The sequence below is a fragment of the Sander lucioperca genome, chromosome 7 (genome assembly GCF_008315115.2).
Source record: "Sander lucioperca isolate FBNREF2018 chromosome 7, SLUC_FBN_1.2, whole genome shotgun sequence".
NCBI lineage: Eukaryota > Metazoa > Chordata > Actinopteri > Perciformes > Percidae > Sander > Sander lucioperca.
In genome coordinates, this window is record NC_050179.1 from 12,728,884 (window position 1) to 12,748,011 (window position 19,128).

General features: G+C 40.8%; 2 protein-coding genes across 2 annotated transcripts in view; one reads left to right on the forward strand and one right to left on the reverse strand.

Moving 5' to 3' along the window:
• The window catches only part of fkbp16 (FKBP prolyl isomerase 16), a 29,360-nt gene extending 19,718 nt beyond the window's left edge, over positions 1–9,642 (reverse strand). The window contains exons 1-3 of the mRNA XM_031282554.2: positions 8,755–9,642; positions 8,075–8,244; positions 7,145–7,233 (exon numbers count right to left, since the gene is read on the reverse strand). Coding sequence (XP_031138414.1) covers positions 7,145–7,233; positions 8,075–8,244; positions 8,755–9,226 — 731 coding nt within the window. The 5' untranslated portion in view covers positions 9,227–9,642. The remainder of the gene's footprint in view (positions 1–7,144; positions 7,234–8,074; positions 8,245–8,754) is intronic.
• Positions 9,643–13,161: 3,519 nt separating this feature from the next.
• The window catches only part of LOC116038295 (RNA polymerase II elongation factor ELL), a 28,729-nt gene continuing 22,762 nt past the window's right edge, over positions 13,162–19,128 (forward strand). The window contains exons 1-2 of the mRNA XM_031282553.2: positions 13,162–13,334; positions 16,868–16,915. Coding sequence (XP_031138413.1) covers positions 13,197–13,334; positions 16,868–16,915 — 186 coding nt within the window. The 5' untranslated portion in view covers positions 13,162–13,196. The remainder of the gene's footprint in view (positions 13,335–16,867; positions 16,916–19,128) is intronic.

The following is a 19,128-nucleotide window of genomic DNA, read 5'->3' on the forward strand; positions in this document are numbered from 1 at the left end:
TCAAATGGCCTTTTGAATGGGAGTGCTAGGGGCACTTTTATGCTAGCCTCAAAATAGCTATTTTTAAAACACTAAGAAGGCTCGACACAACATGAAACTTTGCTCGAAGTATCACCAGGGGCTCTACACCTTAACGAAAGCATTGAGAACATTGTTTGTGTACCCAGAGTTTACTACAAAGAAAGGTTTTGAACAACTCACCGTAGCTCTTGTTGTTTCCGGCGCAGCCATTTTATCAGTCAAAAAAAAAATTTATTTCCGAATGCAACATAACAGGGAGGAGATAAGATGGAAAGCTCCTAAAGCTTATTTCCATATAAATGCATGGATTATTTCTTGTTTTGTCATTATTGAAAAACAATATTGACCTCGTAGTTGAAAAAGGAGCCTCATATGGAGTTCGTTCATTCGCATTCGGAAATCTCAGTCGAAACAATGGATGTAAAGCATGGATGTATGTTTATGTATGTGTAGACCTGGATGCAACGTTAATGGCGGAGCCCAGTTTATTCCTATGAGAGTTGCTCAGTGTCGCATCCGCCAAAAAAAAGTTATTTCGGGTTTACTTTCTTGTCCACTGAATATGCGCAGTAGTGTTTGACCCACTGGCCATGAGTTCCCACTTGGCTACATTGTGGTGACGTCACAGGTTTTTAAAATCGCTTTTCTCGGCTTGAGAAAAAAAAAAGTCCATGGATTCAAAATTCAGAATAGAAAGAGTCATAACCGATCTTGTTTGCAGTTGGAGGTGTCCTGGCAGCAGTTTTACAGACATCTCTTTTACAATGGTGGCCTATGGGGAAAATCCTTTCTGGGTCTGCATCGTTGCAATACCGCCAGTGGCCACTGGATAAAATCAGCAGAAAGGGGCGCTAATTGTGGGAGTAGATGCTAGATCGGATCCGCCAGCTAGACGTGTTCTGCTCTCATCCCGACTGAAGTCTCTTAGTGGTGGGGAGCAATGCAGACATAGCGTTGAGTGCCAGCTGGCTAAATTAGCATTAGATTAGTCTATCTATATAGCTAACGTTATGTGGTGAACTTAATGGTGGAGTAGCCCAGCGCTGTTAACCGTGGTCAAAACAATCATACTGAAAAAACCTTTATGAGGGTACTGAACATTGATATAACCTCATAACGTTACGGTACTGTTTAGTCACCAAGCATTAGCATGAGCCACTTGTCAACGTAGCAAATTGCAGTAAGTTGGATCAATATTGAAATATCATATCAATAAATTAGGTATCTACTGTAGCCTATTACTGAGTTGCAAAGGGGCACGTAATTAATTTAAAAATGAAATAAACATGTTTCCGGGGGGAGTTGGTTTATAACTCACTTAAGGGCGTGCCGCTTTGAGTGACAGGTGGGTGCTGTCACAGGAGACTGTAGTCTTCATTCAAACACATCACAAAACCCATCACACACCTTGATGTATTTACACCTACACCATTCTAAACATCAGACACTGTCCATAATTTACTTGCTACACTATGACAGCTTGGCAGTCTGACAAAACAAAAAAACAATAGATCCCATTACTGCACAGCCTACGAACAGATGATGAATATTACGCAATAACCATCAATCATCGAGCCAAGCGTTAAAGTACTTTCCCATGAATTAAAGCCTCACTTAACTTGTTCCAACCTGCCACTGTAGTGCCAGACCAGTAAGCCTGGTGTAATCAAGGCTCCAACAGCCATCAGGCCCACCTCGCCCGGGGTCAAAGAGAGGGAGATTCATCTCTCTCCTCCCACAGTAGGACTTGTTTGTTTTTCTCCCCTCAGACACTGACAACTGACACTGACAATGATAGCCATATGGTGTGTCTCCACAGTGTCTCTACTGTTCCATTAAAGGGTATTTGCTTAGTATGTGATTATCTACTATACTATTGCATGTTGTGGTCCACTCTATCTGCGCGTAAACTGTTGGTTCACAGATGCTGACAAAGTCATTTATTATCTGTGTTATTATGTGGGATACACCAAGGTTCAATTCTGGGTCCTATACAGTTCTTTCTGTTAATGCTACTACAAGGAAAACATTTTATATAAAATTAGTTTTCCTTAATTCACAGGTGACAATATATGTCCCACTAAAATCCAGCAACTAAGCTGAGCTGACCACACTGATAACATGTGTGATGATGTCTGAATGACAACTTTCTTTGACTTTTCTGAATATTTGCACATCACTTTTACAATGATGTTGTATCTGATGACCTGGATTACATGCTACAATACTGTGATATTTCAGTGTGCTCTAAATCAGTCAGATAAATACATTCATCTGTTAAATTGTGTTTTCCAACATAGAATTACAACGAAATTGAGGCACTTCCTTCGAACATCTGACCTGGAATTAATTTGTTCAAGCACTAACATCACCAAAGCCTAACTACTGCAAAACTTATATTCTTTACATATCCTGGACAGGTGTTTCCTGTATACAGTTTTAGTGCATAATCCTGCTGCTCAACAGCAGTCCAAATGTAAAAAAAATCATATTAATCTGACCCTCAGCTCCTTGCACTTTTTTATTATCGAATCAAATTCAAAATACTTGTGTTTAAAGTTCTGCATCGTTTGAACCAAATGGTTAAGCCGCATATCTCCCATAAATGCAATGTCCCCTGTTCAATTTCAACTGGGCAACGCATGTTGTATGTCTACCCATGTTTCCTGTCTATCTTTTCACTGTCTAATATCAAATAAAGGCAAAAATGCCAAAACAAACAACGTATGTCAATTATCTGACAGGCAAGTCTAAAAAGTTGGGTCTTTTCTTTTTGGCACATAATGGAGAATGTAAAGCAATTTGCCTGATTCACATATTTGTATACCCTAGTGTACAATGGTGACAGATTCTGTTTTACTCTGCTTTACCTTTTCACTTTGTTTGTACCAATTTACAAATAAGTAATTTGTGGCTGATTTACGCTGAATGTAGCCTTGGCTTTCCTTTCCAAAGAAATGAACCAAAAACAAGTTTTAATGCTGTTGATGACTATCTTTGTGTCCCGAGTGTATAAGATACATGTGTGCTTCTGTGTGTATAAAGTACTTTTGTACAGGCTGTTTTGTTGATAAATCTCTATATAAATAAACTTGAACTTCAGTACTAATCATAGATATCACACAAACCCCTGGTGACACGTTAAAGCAACAGTAGAAAGATTAACGGGCTGACATTGTCCATCTGGACTTGGATTATTCATTTAACCATGTCACATCCCAGTGGCCTAATTAACTCCACTTCAACATGTGCCACTGAGGTAGTTTTCATTCGTACCAAGAGTAAGGGTACACCAACAAGCTTCTGTTAATGTTTGTTGACAGCCGCAACGTTACGGTACTGTTTAGTCATAAACATGTTTAGTCGGGTCCCCGAGGTCCAAAAGATGCCTCAGAACACACTGAGGCGACGCTGACTTGAGCGTACGCTCTGCGCGTGCGCGAAACGTAATACATCTCCATAGCAGCAGGCGGCGCTGCTCTGTATTGTTTCCATTAACAGTCTGATTATTTCCCAGAAAATGAAAACCGGCAGCTGATTGGACGAACGCGTCACGTGGTTCTTTTTTCTCCGGAAATTCACAGCCAGACCGTCATGGCGGCTTGTTCAGAATACAATCTCATATTGTACTAAAATAGTTCACCGAAACATGTTTCTGAAAACATTTTAAGCGAGAAATAGGCCATGCAGTTTCTGAATCTGTCTTCATTTCAGATTGACAAAGGTCAGTTTAAAAGATTTTCGTCAGATTTTGAGCGGCTCATCCGCTCCCCATTTCCGGGCAAGTCCCGACTGCCCTTTCTCCGACTGAACATGTTGGGTCGGCCCAAATGAATGCCGATGGCTCCTCGGACGGCCGACGGCACGGGACACACAGAACAGACTCGAGTCACCGACCTCGCCAGACAGTCCGACGCCCGATTTTCGGGCTGGTGTGTCTTCTCTCTTACTCTTGGTACGAATGAAAACTACCTCAGTGTTGTATGTTGAAGTGGAGTTAATGGTTCACTGAAGAAGTCTGTAAATGTGTTGTGTTTCGAATACGGCTAGAAACAAATGCATGTACTATTTACAATGGGGCTCATTTAACTATGTTTCTTGTTTGTCAAGTTTAGTTTTATTCAGAAAATAAAGCGGCTGCCAGTGACAATTAATGTTGTTGACTTTGGGAGGGCTGATGAGGCAATCCCCCAGGGGGGTTAATGAGTGTTAAAGTTGGCCCTGTCCAGAGATAAACAGATGTTAGCTTACACTTCTTTCTGATAAGGACTTGCTGACTGAGGGGAGGCAGTCTGTGTCTTGGACTAAGTAGTATGTCTCAGTGAGGAATAGCTTTGACGTATGCTGCAGTTCCTCGAAAAGGCGAGCATGATGTCTTTCATCACAACTCCACTTTCAAAGGCTTTAATGTCACAGAAACACGTCAGTGTTTCTTACAGTCGATCTAGTCCCGACCAGCTTGTCTGTTGTAATCAATCAGTAAATGCTCCAGACTTTTCCGGGGATTTCATTATCCTCGTATTCACCTTTTTAAGGAGTAGCGGCTCTGATCACATCAGACTCTGCAGCTAGCCCATCACTCACATATCGAGCTACAGACCACTCCACTGTACTGTGCTGAATCACACTGTCTGACCAGCTTTGCACACTGTTCTGATAAATAACGGTGAAATGCTCTTAGCAGCACTGTTTGCAACAGACTGACAGAGTTCAATCAGTGCATCTGCCAGAAAACAGAAAAGGCTAATGAGATTTCCCCTTATTGTCTCTCTATCATTTTATAGCACAGACACACTGTGGCTGTCAAATGTATTCTGAAACATGATGTCTGTCGCTGCTTTTGATTCTTATTTGTTTGTTTTTTTGTTTTTTTAACTTTTGTAATAGACCTCAATAGGCAGGTCGGGCAACATGCCATGAATGATAGGGTAGGAGCTCTGTGTCTTGCTTGAAGGAAAAGTTAGACTTTTTGTGAAAAATGCTTATTTGCGTTCTTTATAAGAGTTAGATAAAAAGATTCTCATGTCTGTGTGGCATATGACGCTACAGCCAGTACTAAATTTTACGTAAGTGTAAATACTACAATTCACTGTTTTACATGGAGTCTCCTCTCTCTTGGTGTCTCTGGCAACTGCTTATAGCCTAGAAATAATCTGACCCATAACGTATTGTAAACCGGCAACAAGATACAACATGTTAATTAGTTGCTGGCAGTAGATTAAAGAGGCGCTATGCAGTTTCGGTCTTTTTGCTCGCAGGTTTTTTCTATAGAGCTCCCCCTACAGCTTCGTAATAAATATTTGGCAGCTCCTATGTTTACTTGTGTCTGACTCCTCACTCGGTCAGTCTGCCGTTTCCTCTTTCTCTGTTCCTCCGACAATGCTTTCCTATCTTTCTGCTTCTTTTTAGCCGGCTCAGCCATGACGATAGTGTGAAAAACTCCATCGCTACCTTGTTAGCCGGTTCCTGAATGGGCGTATGTGTGCAGTGCCGTGAAGCAATTTGTTACATCGCGAGACCGATATCACATATCAATTGTATTTCCCAAAAAGTTTGGATGACCTTTTTTTTTTTTTTTTACCTTGGAGTTCAGTTTGTTACATGCTGTTTTATAACATATGTTCTTGATTTCCCCACTTGTCACGACAAATCTAACAAATGCAATTAACTTCAGTGACTAGATAAAAGCACCTTGAGAGCAACCAGCAACCTCAGTAACTGAATCATGTTTAAAGAGCTGGCATGAAGCTCTGATTGTCTACCTTATAGTACAGCTAAATTTCACTTCACAGCACACAACCCCATCAGCTGCATCAAAACAATCATTAACTAACCTCCTTCTTTTTCTCTGCCTCCTTCTCCACACACGACAGAGGGCAAGAAACTAGACAACACCTCAGAGACACCTGGCTCTCACCTCGCACACCCCCTTCACAGAGCTCCATAATACAAACAGGACCTCACAAACAGCACACAGAGGAGGCTGAAACAGTATAGTACACGCACAGAAAAAACAACATGCTTTCACAACACAGCATTCAGCACATTTGAACATTATGTTGTCAACAATGTTTAGATGGACTGTGTTTTACTTTCAGCGTGTAAAAATAGATTCAAATTATGAATCTAGTTCTGTATCCTGCACCTTTTTAAGGCTTTTAGTGCCACATGATAATTCTGGGTGCATGTTTGTTTTTATGCATTACTCCTCTGAACAGCTACTCTGGTAATGGTAGAGCATGTCCTACACGTAGCTGAATGGTTGTTTAGTTATGACTGCACCGTACATGTCATCCAAAATGCAAGTAAATTCTTTATTTCAGTTTTTTTCTGGCTTTTTATATTAACACCATTTTGTGCTGTCCACTCACAGAGCACACATAGCTCTAGGTTAAAACTATCTAATAATGTTTAATTTACTCTAATGGGTGTGGGCTTACATTACCATGGGCATAGTGTTGATATAATCGCTTTAATGGCCACAATTTTGCTGTTTATGAAAGACCTTAATATACAGTACATTACTGTCTGCTTAAAAAGCCTTACAACAGCGAGAACTACAGAAAGTAATTTGTTACAACATAATGAACCAGAGAACAAACAAAACACATTGCTTTCACGTTTTTCCTCTAATCACACCTTAAAAGACAAATATTTTCATTGATATGTTTAGTATACACTATCACATCAAATCACTGTAGTACATTAATGTCTTGTTCTCACGTGTTCAGGTTATCTAAAGTAAACATTAAACTATAAACAATGGGTTTTCGTCAGCGACACACAATCTCCTCTGCGTTTATACTGGCTCTCTAATGGTGTAAAGATCGTAAACCTGAGCCATTGGCCGTAATATAAGTGGTGTCCTCTCATAGGTTGTGAGGTTACAAGCACACCATTGATAGGCTGCCTCTGAAGGGTGTTAGGAGGAAGCCATCTGCTCCTGTTTATGGTTCATTAACCCCGCTACCCCTGGATAACCAGGCTGCCCCCACAGCAACAAGTAGTACAAGAGGCCTACTTAGATAGAAAAGATTATAACTGGCTAAGTCTTGTTTCTGCTTCAACATGCTCCTTGATTCAATCGTTTATCATTGAACAACAATAACTGGAAAATCCTTACCTTCCCAGAAGTCCATAGGCATACAGTGAATCTGCCAGCAGTAATGTGATCTCGCCCTTCTGCATGGACATGACACACTCCTCCAGTGCCTACAGGTGTCAAAGCACAATGTGTCATTCAGATGACTGACTGAGCTTTTTTATATAATTACACTAAATGTATTTAAGTATAACTTTATGTTGTGCATTTCAATGTCCTTAATTGACTAAAAGATCTGATGATGAATTCCAAGTTTCAAGCATATTGAGAAGGGTCTGTGCAAGAGAAGGGTATCACTTGAAGGGGGCGTAACTCGAAGTAGGGGGCGTAACTTGAAGTTGCCCAAATCAGAGTCCAAATTACACAAGATGTCAAAATGAGATGTTGTGGGCAAAGCTGGACCGGGCAAGATACAAGACTGTGTGCAGACCACTGGTGCAGACCTCCGAACAGAAACACCTTCACGATACCCTGGATTAGCTTCTTAGCCTCTTTGCTAAATGTCGTCCCCCCCCTCTCTCCCCTTTCCTGTCTTCAAGCTATCCTGTCAATTAAAGGCCATTAAAAAGCCCAAAAAATTATTTAAAAAAATCTATAAAAAAATGGTTTTAGGATCCTTAGACTTTTCCGATAGCGCCACCGACATTTCCATTAGCCTCAGCTGCACTTTCTGTTTTGTATTCATTTGAATATGTTAGCATGCTAACACGCATAACTAAGATGGCGAACATGGAAAACATTATACCTGCTTAACATCAGTATGTTAGCATTGTCATTGTAATGTTAGCATGCTGACGTCAGCATTTGGCTCAGGCACCATTGTATTTCAGTTCAGCCTCACAGAGCTGCTAGCATGTCTGTATTTGTTTACAGTCTCTATTGGTCAAAATTAAAGTGTGATGTAATATGAGCGCTCTATAGTGGAGAAAGCTACGACTAAAAAGCTTTTACCTGGTTCACATCTCCTTCTCCGATTACAAAGACAAGCCTGCCGTCCTTCTCCACCACAGTGCGGTCCTCCAGGACACTTTGCATCTTCACAGTAACCTCCTCGCCCCAGGCGGGGCTCAGGGCGTGGGGGGATCTGGAATCCACCACCTTCTTCCTCAACAGCCGGTCCTCTGCGTGAGGAGAGAAGAGAAGGTCATGCAGGAGGAAGCTGGCTTAATCTGCTGGTTGTTGGTAAACACCTGCTCAGAAACAGCCACAAACATGCCGAGCTGGAGCTCAGTCACGTTTTTGTCACTTTTGTTCTTTTGTGGTTTCAATACAAAATTAAATATAAGTTAAAACTAAAAGGGCTGTATTCGAAATACTGAAAAAAGCACTAGGCTGGGATTGCCTCCACACAGCTCTAACAGACCATTCCCCAATATTGAAATACCTATGTTTTTTTACGGCCACATGCACTACCATACACGCGCAGCCGGACCGGCTTTCAAAACAGAGAAGCTTGGATGACAACACACACAGAGGGAGTGGGACTTCATTCTCTGCTCAGGACGCCATTAGTCCACTATATATTTACATAGCAAATATTTGTTAGCTACTATAGGCTATTAATGTTTTGAATGTCAAGTACAGCCGCTTTAAATAAATGAAAAGCACTAGTTGCTGATAAGTATCCTCACCTGTAATGTCCTGCCAATCGTCTGCTGCGAACAGCTCCTCAAAGGTGGAGGAAGTCCACTCCACCATCGCATATTCTGGAAAGAGACTCTCTGCTGAGCTGTCTCTCTCTAACACATCTTCCTCCATTGAAGGATCTTGGAATCGCACCATCTTCCAACTGTTTGTTTTCTTCAGTTTCCTCCGCTCCTTGCATTCTGTGTCTCCACTTCGCTCAAGATAAGAGGTTTTTTTTATCTCAGTGCTTTTACTCTCTCTGGCGCAGCTCTCTGTTTCAGTCTGCTCTTTTACACTCGGCTCCTCGGCTTCCTCTGCAGGCCCACAGGGCAGCTCAGTGTGACTGTCCCCGTCAGCAAGCTCAGAAATGGCCTCTCTTACCTCAGGCTCTGTACGCTCCACTGCAGGGTCTTTATGCTCTTCACAAGATGGCTCTGTCTCCATTATACTGCTGACAGAGATGGACACCACCTGCATTAGCCTCCAAAAGAGATGATCCTCCTCGTCAAAGCCAATGTTCCACTTAGGTGCAGGTTAGTAGTTCTGTTGTTAACCAACTTCTGCTACTTACACTCTGTTAAAACAAAGAAACTGTCTCCATGATGCAATATTTATAAAAATCCATGTTGTGTTTCATTAAATCCAACTCAGAATGCATCCCTAAATCCTGGCTTCATCTACAGTTCTACAGTCAAAAGCCTTGTCCCGTCTGCAGTTGCGTACTTTCTGCAGTTCTGTTGCACTTTGACCTCCTCTTACTCCTGCTTGTGTCCTTAGTCTACATAGTCCAGTCATATGGCAGCAACAAAAAATGATCAACATAAAGAAACTGTGCTGAGCAACAAAGCACTCCCAGCCAGCAGGCTTGTGCAGTGGTAATCTGCAGGATTAGAAGAGAAAAACCTAATCTGCCAGAACGTCTGTAAGCTTCTTAATGACTTCACCGTCGTGCCCCACAAAGCAGTGTCCATAAATGCAATCTACCAATAAGATCTCAGGAGATACAAGCTCTAACTTAATTTGCTTTGAGTTACGTTGGGAGATTTTTATTTTCACTTTTTAAGAAACACCACAGCACTAGCAACCTGTAGGCTGTAAAATTGCCACTAGATTACAGATTAAACACAATGTTTTCTATGGTGTAAAAAATTTCATGTGTATAATTCATTTGGGTAGATTCACAATTATTCTTGAAACTGTAAACATTGCTACGTTTTTAACCCATGAGGGTCATTAAATGAAGTTTGCTTTTTTCAAGTTCATTGAGAACCTAAATAATATGCTCTCCGCCACTCACTACAGCACATTCAAGAACAGATGAAGAAAGATGAAGAAAGAGAGGCCGGATTTGTTACAATGTAGCACAGTTAAACATTTCAGGCATCAGTGATGTAACTTTCAGAATAAAACGCTTTTGTTCTCAGAAATAGCCTGGTCCCAAATAGCTAGCTGTTAGCAAATGACGCGTATACTCTGCTAGGGGACACATGGCGGATGTATTTCTCAGGACCCAAAGAAGCACAGTGTCGAGTGTGAAGTTGTTTGGATGAGCGGTTCTCAAGAAAGCTGCAAGCAGCAATACCGGAGACCAAGCAGTTGGCCCATTCTGAACAGGCCCGTTTTTAATGGGCACTGCACTAGTTGATTAAAATGTCTGACTGTTATTAAGGCATGAGTAAACATTATGAATCTGGCATTTTCAGCAAATGAATGGCACAGAAAACATTACCCAGTTGTTACATTTGTAGACCACTTCAAAGTTATTGATCTCTTCATGTTTTACCAAAGGGAATAAAAAAATAAAAAAATATTACACGTCAAGTGTAATACTGATAATAGTTAGACAGAAACATCCTCCCAGCCATAATGTAAATAAACACTGCATTAATGACTGTGAGGCTTCTTTAAAGTGCCCATATTATGAAAAAAACACTTTTTCTGGGATTTGGGGTGTTATTTTGTGTCTCTGGTGCTTCCACACGCATACAAACTTGAAAAAAAAACCATTAATGCTGTTTTGAGTGAGATACGGGTTTCTGAATGTGTCCTACCTTCAGTCTCCCGGTGAACTGTTCAAAATCTGCAGGGCTTTTTACTTCACTAGCCGAAACGAGGTGGCTAACCATAGCATGCTAGCGCTAGCATGCTAGCTCGTTCTGAATGGCAAAACACTGCTACAACACACACTAGTTCACCATAATATACAAAAGAACTACTTACATGTCCCTATTCTGCAGGTATTCCACGCAAAGTTGGAAGTGTGCCCTCGTTTAGAAGAAGTCTCCCGGCTAATCCTGCCTTGTACTACTGAAGTTGTAGAAACAAACAGCTAGCTAGATGATGTGAGCCTTATCTAGCTACTGCGCATGTGCGACTGCCAACAAAGATGTTACAGCAGTGAGAGGTCTCACTCTGTAGCTAAAACAGAGACCTGACACAGGGTGAAAAGAGGAGCTGCAGCAATGGGCAGTACAACAAAAAATATGGTGTTTTTTGAAAATTAAACCATGTAAACCTATTCTGGTACAACCTCAAAATACAATTATGAACCTGAAAATGAGCATAATATGGCCACTTTAATTTAATCCACAGCCAATGCGGAAATCAACGGAAGTACATTTCCAGGATAAAGCCTGACATCCGGTGCGATTTCCCTCACTTTCCGCTCTCTATGTGTTGAAACTTGGGAGCTAGCAAGCCACACGCTGAAAATGGCAAGTTTTGAAGAAAATTTGGATCGTGCAATACGGCAGACCTGCTTGGTTTGGGGAATGATTGTTAAGATTTATTAACTAGGACGTTTTGGGGCTGATTGGTGGGGATTGCTGTGGATGAACTACACAAGGCGATACACTGGTAAGAGCAAATTACGTTTAACCATGTGTTCAGCTAATTTAAATAACTCATGTTGGGTGAACAGTTAACTTCATTTAATGTTGTGTATGTGGCACTTTCTTTTGCGAGGTGCAAATGTTCCACCAAAACAAGTTCCTTCCCGAGACTCTTATTTGATAGTAAACTGATTATCTTTGGGTTTTGGACTGTTGGTCGGACAAAGCAAGATATTTAATGTGTCACTTTTGAATCTGGGAAGTTGTAATGGGCATTTTTCTGACATTTTACAGACAAAATCTAATAATTCAATTCAATTCAATTCAATTTTATTTATAGTATCAAATCATAACAAGAGATATCTCGAGACACTTTACAGATAGAGTAGGTCTAGACCAAACTCTGTACTTTACGAAGCCCCAACTATTACAGTGGTTGCCTCAAGAGCAAGCATTAGCAGTAGCTATTGCGACAGTGGCAAGGAAAAACTCCCTTTTTTTGTTAGGAAGAAACCTCGGACAGACCCAGACTCTTGGTAGGCGGTGTCTGACGGCACCAGTTGGGGGAGTGGTGAATGGTGGCAATAATAGTCATAATAAAGATAGTGAAGCAGTGATCACAATGGTAGTCATAGTAGTTCATGTCATAGTAGGGCACAGCAGGGCGTTACGGGGTGTAGTGTGGCACAGCAGCCTGGGTGGACGCGGTTGGACGCGGCAGGACGCAGTCGGACACTGCGGGGAAACGCAGAGCGTAGCAGGGTGTAGTAAGTCCATAGCGTCAGCTGCACCCAGGACCCCGGTGTAGGTGCCACCCAATTCCAAGGCGATGTTCTGGGTGAAGAAGAAGCAAAGGGACTCCGGGGAGAAAACTCCCCAGAGCTAGGTTAGTAACAGGCATTTCTGGGACTAAGATGCACACAAAAGGAGACAAGTGAAAAGAGAGAAGAGGGAGCGGCTCATTGTGTCCTTGGAAGGAGCTTCCCACAGCAGTCTAGAGTTATAATAGTATAACTAAGAGAGGCAGGCTAAATATAATCAGTTAATTGAGAAAATAATCAGCCGATTGATCAATGATTTAATTTAATTGAATTGCAAGTTGTAACACTTTGAAGGGTGTCATTCTACATAATAAGTATTTTTAGTTTTGATACTTAAAGTGGTTGTTTTTCATTTTTCGGTAAATTACTTGTACTCAAATATAATGGAGTATTTTATATTGTTGTATAATGTATATTGCTACTTTAAATTATCTAAATACTTCTTCCACCACTGACTATCTGTTCAGTGTGTGTGTGTGTGTGTGTGTGTGTTGCAGTGACACAGAGTGCATCTACCAAAATCCAGTTGGATGAGTGCAACTAGGACCAAAAATAGATCAAAGGAAACTCTGAGGGTACAAATGGCAAACGAGTGTGACCTGAAAAGCGAAAGTAAAATTTTCTTTACCTTGTCCTTTCTCTTGCGGGTGTGCGTGTGTGTGCGTGCGTGTGCGTGTGCGTGTGCGTGTGTGTGTGTGTGTGTGTGTGTGTGTGTGTGTGTGTAAGCCCCGCCCACAGCCTCTCTACTCTGTGACGTAGCAGGCAGTATGTCGCCAATAGTCTTCAGTTGTAGAAATGGCAGCGCTGAGACAGGAGCATCGGTATGGGCTCTCCTGTGGCAAAATCAACAAAAACACCCCGAATCAAACTATTTATCACGTCAAACTCACTGACACTGCCATCCGGACCCTCGAAGCCTACCAGAACCTGAAGGTAAGAAAAATGATCGGGTTGAACTTTGGAGCTTTTGTGTGTGTGTGTGTGTGTGTGTGTGTGTGTTTTTTTTTTTTTTTTTTTTTTAAGCTGTATTTTCATTTTCTCAAATCGCCACCCAACTCAATATAATCATTGGGAAACGCAGCGTGTCCTTCCCTTTTTGTAGAAAAAGTAAAGTTGAAATAGTGCAGCAGCTCAAATCTCATCGACAGAAACGTTGGTGGCTGATAAATGTTGGTTTATTTTGGCTGTTATACAGTAGAAGGCTAAGCTTGATTTATTGTGATCATAATAACATTCAATAGGCTTACGAGTGAAGGGATTTCATTAAATTCCCTTATAAGCCCTGAGTAAAATGTGCAGAAATGGGGAGGCTCAGGCTATTTTCAATTGTGCATGTCTGCTTGTTTACCAAAGCGTCATCTCCCGAAAAATCAAAAGGCATTAAAGTTCACATATGACAGAGGTTTGTGATTATGACTTGATCTTTAAAAGCCTGCTGTTTTCTCTGCTTTTACATACATTAGCCTACATCTGAAATTAATTATTAGGAGCGAACACAGATGAGTGTCAGTCATTAAATGAAAAAAAGGAAAAAGACGAAGAAAAAAAAACAGTTTTTCCCCTCGTTTCGCTCTCGGGAATAAATTAAGGAACAAGCTATCAAGCAAATTCGACTCTGAATCGGGAGACTGTTTTATTGCTTTTATGGTCCATTAGATAAGACCGAGATAATTTAGTCTATCCATTTATTAGTCTTTCCCAGAGCAATGCTTGATAAAACAGTTAGTCCCACAGTTATGACTTCAGTTGGAGGCTCATTTGTTTTGGGTTCAAAACTAGAAGTAGCCTAGCCTATATTTGCGTGTGCCTGGGCCACAGTAGCCTAAAACTAGACCTGGATGTGGGACCCAGCTAGTCCGCATTGGGCTTGGTGGCAGTGCTCGACAACTTGTCGCTGGGCTCTTGTGTATTATTGTTTTTTTCCCTTTACACGCCTGGAAGCCCGCCCAGCTCTGGAGCTCATTGGTCTGTCAAGCGGAGTAAACTCCAGAGCTTGTACAGCCTGACAGCTTGCTCCAGGCCAAAACAGGCAGGCAGGGGAAGTCACTGCAAAACTTCTCCTGTCCACCCCAGAAAATACTGTTTTAGACCGCTGGTCTCCCACTGTGGTGTGGAAGATTTTGTTCTCAGGAACCTCAACCTGAAAAACTTTCCTGTTATTAGATCTGATGTATTTATGATTTTCATGTCTGTGTTGTGGCTGAGGAAGAATTTAATAAATTGATTATCAAAATAGTTTCAATAGTTCAACTTTCTGTTGATCAACTAATCGTTTCACAATTTCAAAGCTAAAATTCTTCCCTTCAAACTTCTTGTTTTGTCCAACCAACAGTCCAAAATCCAATGATATTCAATATACTATTGTGGAAGATTTAAAAAAACAACAAATATTCACATTTAAGAAGTCAGGACCAGTGAATTTGGAGCACTAGTTTAAAGTAACTACAAGGAACTTTCATTTTGTGTTGATTTTGGCGACCTCTAACACTAGGCTACAAAAGCGATAGCCTAGTGTTTTCCATGTGTTTTTTAGCCACCACTTTGAATTCATATATTGATGTAAAACCATGTTTCACAAAGTATTAAACAGACATATTACATACCTGTCTAGGAGGAAGAGGGCAAGGTTGACTTGTGTTTTCACCCTGTGCTCTATCAATGTCCCTTTTAGCTTTCTTATATTCTTCAGTCAATTATTTTCTTTTTCTATTTGCTGATCCTGCCCCAGCATTAGCCATAACCACAACATTTAACATCAAAAATAAAAATTCTTCAAAGAAAAATCCTCTCCTGCTTCCTTTTAACTGGCTAACATACTACTCACTACCAAGCATTGCCTGGGAAAATGTCTTCTGGTCTGCGATTTGCGGGGAATCGGACCTGGGGGCAGGCTTTAGGAATACCTTTATAGACATAACCAATCTTCTCGCTGATGGTCTCATTTGCCTATGTAGTTCATATAGAGGCATCAGTATTTTATTTAACTTAATAAATTACTTAAATGATTCATCAATTTAAAAAAAAAAAATAGCTGATTTATTTTCTGTTGATCCTGTAATTCATTAATCTGTATCACTTTCTAATAAGGCACCCTTTATATAAAGATTTTATTATTGTAGGCCTAGTAATGGCTCCATCTAACTCTTAGGTTGCCAGGTTGTTAAAAATCCCTTTGGCTGGTGTTTATCGTTTCTATTTTGTTATAATGCAGTTATAAATGTTGGTAATTCATTAATAAGAACTCACGCGTCTCTCACTCTCTAACAAGCTCGGGAAAGGGATTTTTCACAACATGGCAACACCAAAAATGCAATTCTTATTAATGGCTAATAACTAATCTTTTATATAGCTATTAGTTACAACTTATAGAGCCTTCATAAAAGGTGCCCTATTAGACAGTGGTACAAATAAATTGGCTAATTGTTTCAGCTTCAATAAATACAAAATATGAATAATGTATTGTCATATTTAAAATGATCATATAAAAAAATAAGCTGCTTGTGATAAATTCTGATAACATAACTTCTGATTTAGCCCTACGGCTGTGTTGTCACAAACATTATGTGCTTTAATATTTATTATTCCATTTAATATTAAAAGCTAATGGATGATGAAGAAAATCACAACAATACTCTACAATAGGGAAGATATTTCCCCAAACTATTAATAATAAATTAAGAGCGCTGTCCATCACAGGCACAGCTGTACTTCACAGATAATTGTCTCCATCTATTAACTGTGTATCATGTTGCCTCAAAGGCAAATATATTTTTATGATTTTAATATCAGAGACAATATTATGTCCTGGAGCTTAAGCCAGGTACACCGTGGTCTTGGATATCAGTACAGTATGTAGGGCTTATAAAAAGTACATACAAAAAAAAAAGTATAATTGGTTTCAGAAGTAGCTTTGTCACCTATTTACATTGTGTTTTAATTGTCTCACCCTGCTATGTCTGTAATTAAGTGTTTGTCTATTGATGTCGTCTTAGCTTAAATCACTGATCTGTGTGTATTTATTTGATTTTATTGTTATTATTCTGTGGTTAATGCGCTATGTACAGCACTTTGGTCAGTGTGAGCTGTTTTTAAATGTGCTATATTTATTTTTCTAACCATTTAGAAGGGGAATCAGCTGAAACACAAACATGCCACAAGTAACATTTTCTGTAGACTATAGATTGATTAATCACACGCATTCCTCTGAAGATTAGGGTCAGAAACACCTGAACTGTAGACTTAATGATGGAAATGGCAATTATGGCAACGTTTTGGCAATTAATGAGGAAAGTTTACCAAGCTTTGTCTCATCAAGCCAGACTGCCGTTATCTAGAGAAATCCACTAAGCAGAGTGGGAACAATGGTGATGTATTTTCACTCATAATGTATGAACTGTCCATTAGATTTTACATGATTCCTGAATCAGTGACCATTTTCTTGGTTTTCTCTCTCTCTCTCTCCTCAGGCATCACTATCAAATCAGCCAGCGATTTGCTTCAAGGGGAGCCAGGGGGTAAGATGTTTTGCATACTCTCCCTAATGCCTCAGAAATTGAATGCTCTAATTAGTTCTGATTTGATGTGGAGCACACTTGTGACAGTTCCTCTGCACCTCTTATTGGATTCTTAAGCATTCAATAAGCAATTGCATGCATCCACAAAGAGGTCAAAAATCCACCGACTGTCATTCATTTGGGGGGTTTTGTTGCCTTGGACTGTTTTCTTTCTTAAAACTGAAAGATCCAATGATCAACGAGTAGAATATGGCGGCTTTGAACTGAAAGCAAGAGGGCATTCCTGTTAAGCGTCTGTAAAGAAAGATGCCTGTGTCTGGCCAGATTAGCTGGGCCACTATTACACCCTCTCTGGCTCTACCTGCTAGGCTACTACATATTTACCACACAATCGGCCCTGTCTAAAAGGAGCTGTTCTAATCCCTGCTAGAGCCGATTGCATTGAGGAAAGTGACTTTGCTCTGTACACAAATGCTGGCCCTGTGTGCCCACACGGACCCTGGAAGCCCTAAAACAGGGTACGCTATACCCCCAGGCTACTAGCCAGGTTACTGGGTCAGGCTTGCAACTGGGGAGGCTTTGTTCAGGGAGGGGGAGGAGGTAGGGGGGTGGGCGAACTCCAGGGAGCCCCCATGTCTCCATGCCTGTTGTCTAACAGTGCAGACATGAAAGATTTGAAATATGGGAATGATACATGAGCGGTGGAATTTTTATCTAGGCAGGGCGCAAAATATGACAAAATACAAATAATATATGTAAACATGTAATGAAACATCTGTAAAACGAGCTGCAGATTAACTTCCTTATAAGAGTCTTTCTGTGAAGAAATGTTAAGTGAGTGCAATTTAAGTGTTCTTTAATCACTGAATAGGATTTGGTGATTATATCTCGGTTGGAATATTACATATTCAAATTGCTTTGCGGAATTCAAGCACGGGCTCCCTCCCCCTCTGACAATAGTCCCAGAGCTGGACGATTGGGCATTAATGAGGTAGCTACAACCATTGGTGGTGGTGGGGGAGGCCAGATTAAGCCGTTAGTGGGGGGAGGATGTTGGTGAACATGGCAGTCTGGCAAACAACAGACCGAGAGGATAACCAGTATCTGTGTCTCCAGGTTGGAGGTTTAAAGCATCACAGGTTTTTATTTGCTGGATACGCATTTGCTGGAGCTCACCCTTCCCCAAAAGCAGCACGAGCTTCAAGAGGTCATGTGTGGCGAGTGAGGAGATTTGTGTCCACTGACAGTTTCCAGCTGTATAGCTCCATCACAAAAGCCACGACTGCTTCTCTCTGATCTTTGTCCTCACTGGCTCATGTCACACTTCCTGTAAAAGGGCACTTCCAGGGCCACAAAAACCAGAGGAATTCTTCAAATCACTGTCCTGGCTTTACTCCAGGGCACAGCGGTATCAGGGGCCAAAGCTCCTATCGAGAAATAGCATGCTGAGGTTTTTTGGCTGCCTTTCTCTTTGACCCTGCGGCATTTAGCCCTACTATTGTAAATTGTCTGCCAACCTTGTAATCATGCAATGAAAGACACACACTCACAGATGCCCCTGAAACTAGTGTTCAAGGCGACTGTGAAACTCACACATTACAATAAAAAAATCAACTATTTTTACTTGCCTATATGAGGTATAAACAGACTTAAAACTGGATGATATTGGAGGAAATTAAACTGAAACTGAATGGGTTTGATGGAGCAGTAAAAGAAAAGAAAACAAAGTGGAGACTGTGATGCAACTATAAAGAAATAAGAGCAGTAGACAGATACTCATTTTTCACATCTCAAAAGCTGGAAGTTGAAAATAAATTAGATTTCTGGATTACTTTGAAATAATCAGCAGGGGTTAAGGAATATATTCAGAGTTGGTCTGAGTTCCCATGGCCAGGAATTTCACATCCAAGCGCTTATTTTCCATGGCTGGCAACGCCGTCTGCTTGTTGGCATGATCTATATCCATTTAGTGAGAATGAAGCTTGCGTTTAGTTCTTATTTATTAGATCCAGGCTGCAGGGTGCATATTGATTGGAAATGTGTTGTACCCATTGCTACAGTGCTTGTTATTTAAAAGCACATACTTCACATACTTCTTCATGTTTCCACTCACACTTCTGTATGGGTTAGTGAGCACTGTATCTCACCTATTACATTGCAAAGCTGTGGCATACCATTGACTGGTTCAGTATTATTGTGTACTAGGGCTGAAC